This window comes from Colobus angolensis, unplaced genomic scaffold, assembly GCF_000951035.1.
Source record: "Colobus angolensis palliatus isolate OR3802 unplaced genomic scaffold, Cang.pa_1.0 Scaffold88, whole genome shotgun sequence".
NCBI classification, from domain to species: domain Eukaryota; kingdom Metazoa; phylum Chordata; class Mammalia; order Primates; family Cercopithecidae; genus Colobus; species Colobus angolensis.
The window spans coordinates 5,145,048-5,146,817 of NW_012122709.1; the positions used below are offsets into that span (position 1 = coordinate 5,145,048).

At 45.9% G+C, this 1,770-nt stretch overlaps 1 protein-coding gene across 1 annotated transcript in view; it reads left to right on the forward strand.

Moving 5' to 3' along the window:
• Positions 1-564: 564 nt before the first annotated feature.
• RBM23 (RNA binding motif protein 23) overlaps positions 565-1,770 on the forward strand; it is a 9,391-nt gene continuing 8,185 nt past the window's right edge. Inside the window, 1 exon segment of the mRNA XM_011930886.1 lies at positions 565-682. Within this exon segment, the coding sequence (XP_011786276.1) occupies positions 568-682 (115 nt within the window). The 5' untranslated portion in view covers positions 565-567.

A 1,770-nucleotide genomic window follows, 5' to 3' on the forward strand; every position in this document is an offset into this window, starting at 1 on the left:
TTTTTTTTTTTTTTTGGAGACGGAGTTTCACTCGTTGCTCAAGCTGGAGTGCAGTGGCGCATTCTCAGCTTACCACAACCTCTGCCTCCTGGATTCAAGCGATTCTCCTGCCTCAGCCTCCCAAGTAGCTGGGATTACAGTCATGTGCCATCATGCCTGACTAATTTTGTATTTTTCGTAGAGATGGGGTTTCTCCATGTTGGTCAGGCTGGTCTGGAACTCCTGACCTCAGGTGATCCGCCTGCCTTGGCCTCCCAAAGTGCTGGGATTACAGATAGGTGCCACTGCGCCCAACCTAGCACCAATTTGTAACTCTCTGGGAAATGTCAGTGGAGCAGATGTTGGGTAACCAAAGTTTGACATCAAAATGGGTCATGCTGATCTCTTCCTTTTAGGTAGTTTCCTTGATTCCTCTCTTACTCCCTTTGTTAGGAAATAAGGGTGCTTAAAATCTGGCTAATCAAGTGCTTTGATTTCTTCCTTGTCCACCTTTGTTCCCATTGCCCATTGGAATCTGTGTGTCTGCCACCTTATACCTTGTGATATTTTCCTGGTGAATGCCTCAGGATGAGCAACAAAAGAAAGAAGTTAAAAAGGATTATCCTAGCAATACCACCAGCAGCACCAGCAACAGTGGCAATAGTGGGACCAATGGAAGCAGCACCATCGGGGAGACAAGCAAGTGAGTGTGGGAGGAAGAAATGGGTTGGCACCTTGGGGAAGGGAAACAGTTTTGTCCATTGGAAAAATAACCAGAATAGGGAGATCGTTTCTATTAAGAGTGCTGACTTTTAGTAATGGCTCCACTTAGGTCATGAGGATAATGGTGACTTGATTTATTTACCTAGTCTTCACTTTCCAGTGTAGATTTGTGGATTAGTCCTAGCATCAATATACTTCATTTGAATAAAATAGCAAGAGGAGCCAGGCGTGGTGGCTCACACCTGTAATCCTAGCACTTTGGGAGGCCAAGGTGACTGGATCACCTGAGGTCAGGAGTTCGAGACCAGATTGACCAACATGGTGAAACCCTGTCTCTACTAAAAATACAAAAATTAGCTGGGCGTGGTGGCAGGCACCTGTAATCCCGGCTACTCGGGAGGCTGAGGTAGGAGAATTGTTTGAACCTAGGAGGTGGAGGTTGTAGTGAGCCGAGATTGCACCATCGCACTCCAGCCTGGGAAACAGAATGAGACTCTGTTTCAAACAAACAAACAAAAAATAGCAAGAGGATCCCTGATTTGGAAACACCAGATTTTGCTTGGCATTAGGGGGAAAAATGGCCTCTTCAGATGCCTGACAGCTTTCAGGGCCGCAAGTTGGTATTGTGCAGTTGCTGTGAACTACTGCTGGATCATCTTTGGGGCTTTGGTCTTTCCATGCTTTCTGTTTCATTCTGGCCTTACTGTAATTCCTTTTCTTTGGCAGCAATAACGAAACCTTCTCTTTAAGAATTTACACTCCTGACCTGGTGCGGTGCTCACGCATGTAATCCCAGCACTTTGGGAGGCTGAGGCAGGTGGATCACTTGAGGCCAGGAGTTCAAGATGAGCCTGGCCAACATAGCAAAACCTTGTCTCTACTAAAAATATAAAAGATTAGCTGGGCATGATGGTACATGCTGTAATCCCAGCTACTCAGGAGGCTAAGGCAGGAGGATCGCTTGAACCTGGAAGGCAGAGGTTGCAGTGAGCCGAGATTGCACCACTGCACGACAGAGCGAGACTCTTTCTCAAAATTAAAAAAAAAAAAAAAAAAAGAATGTACTTT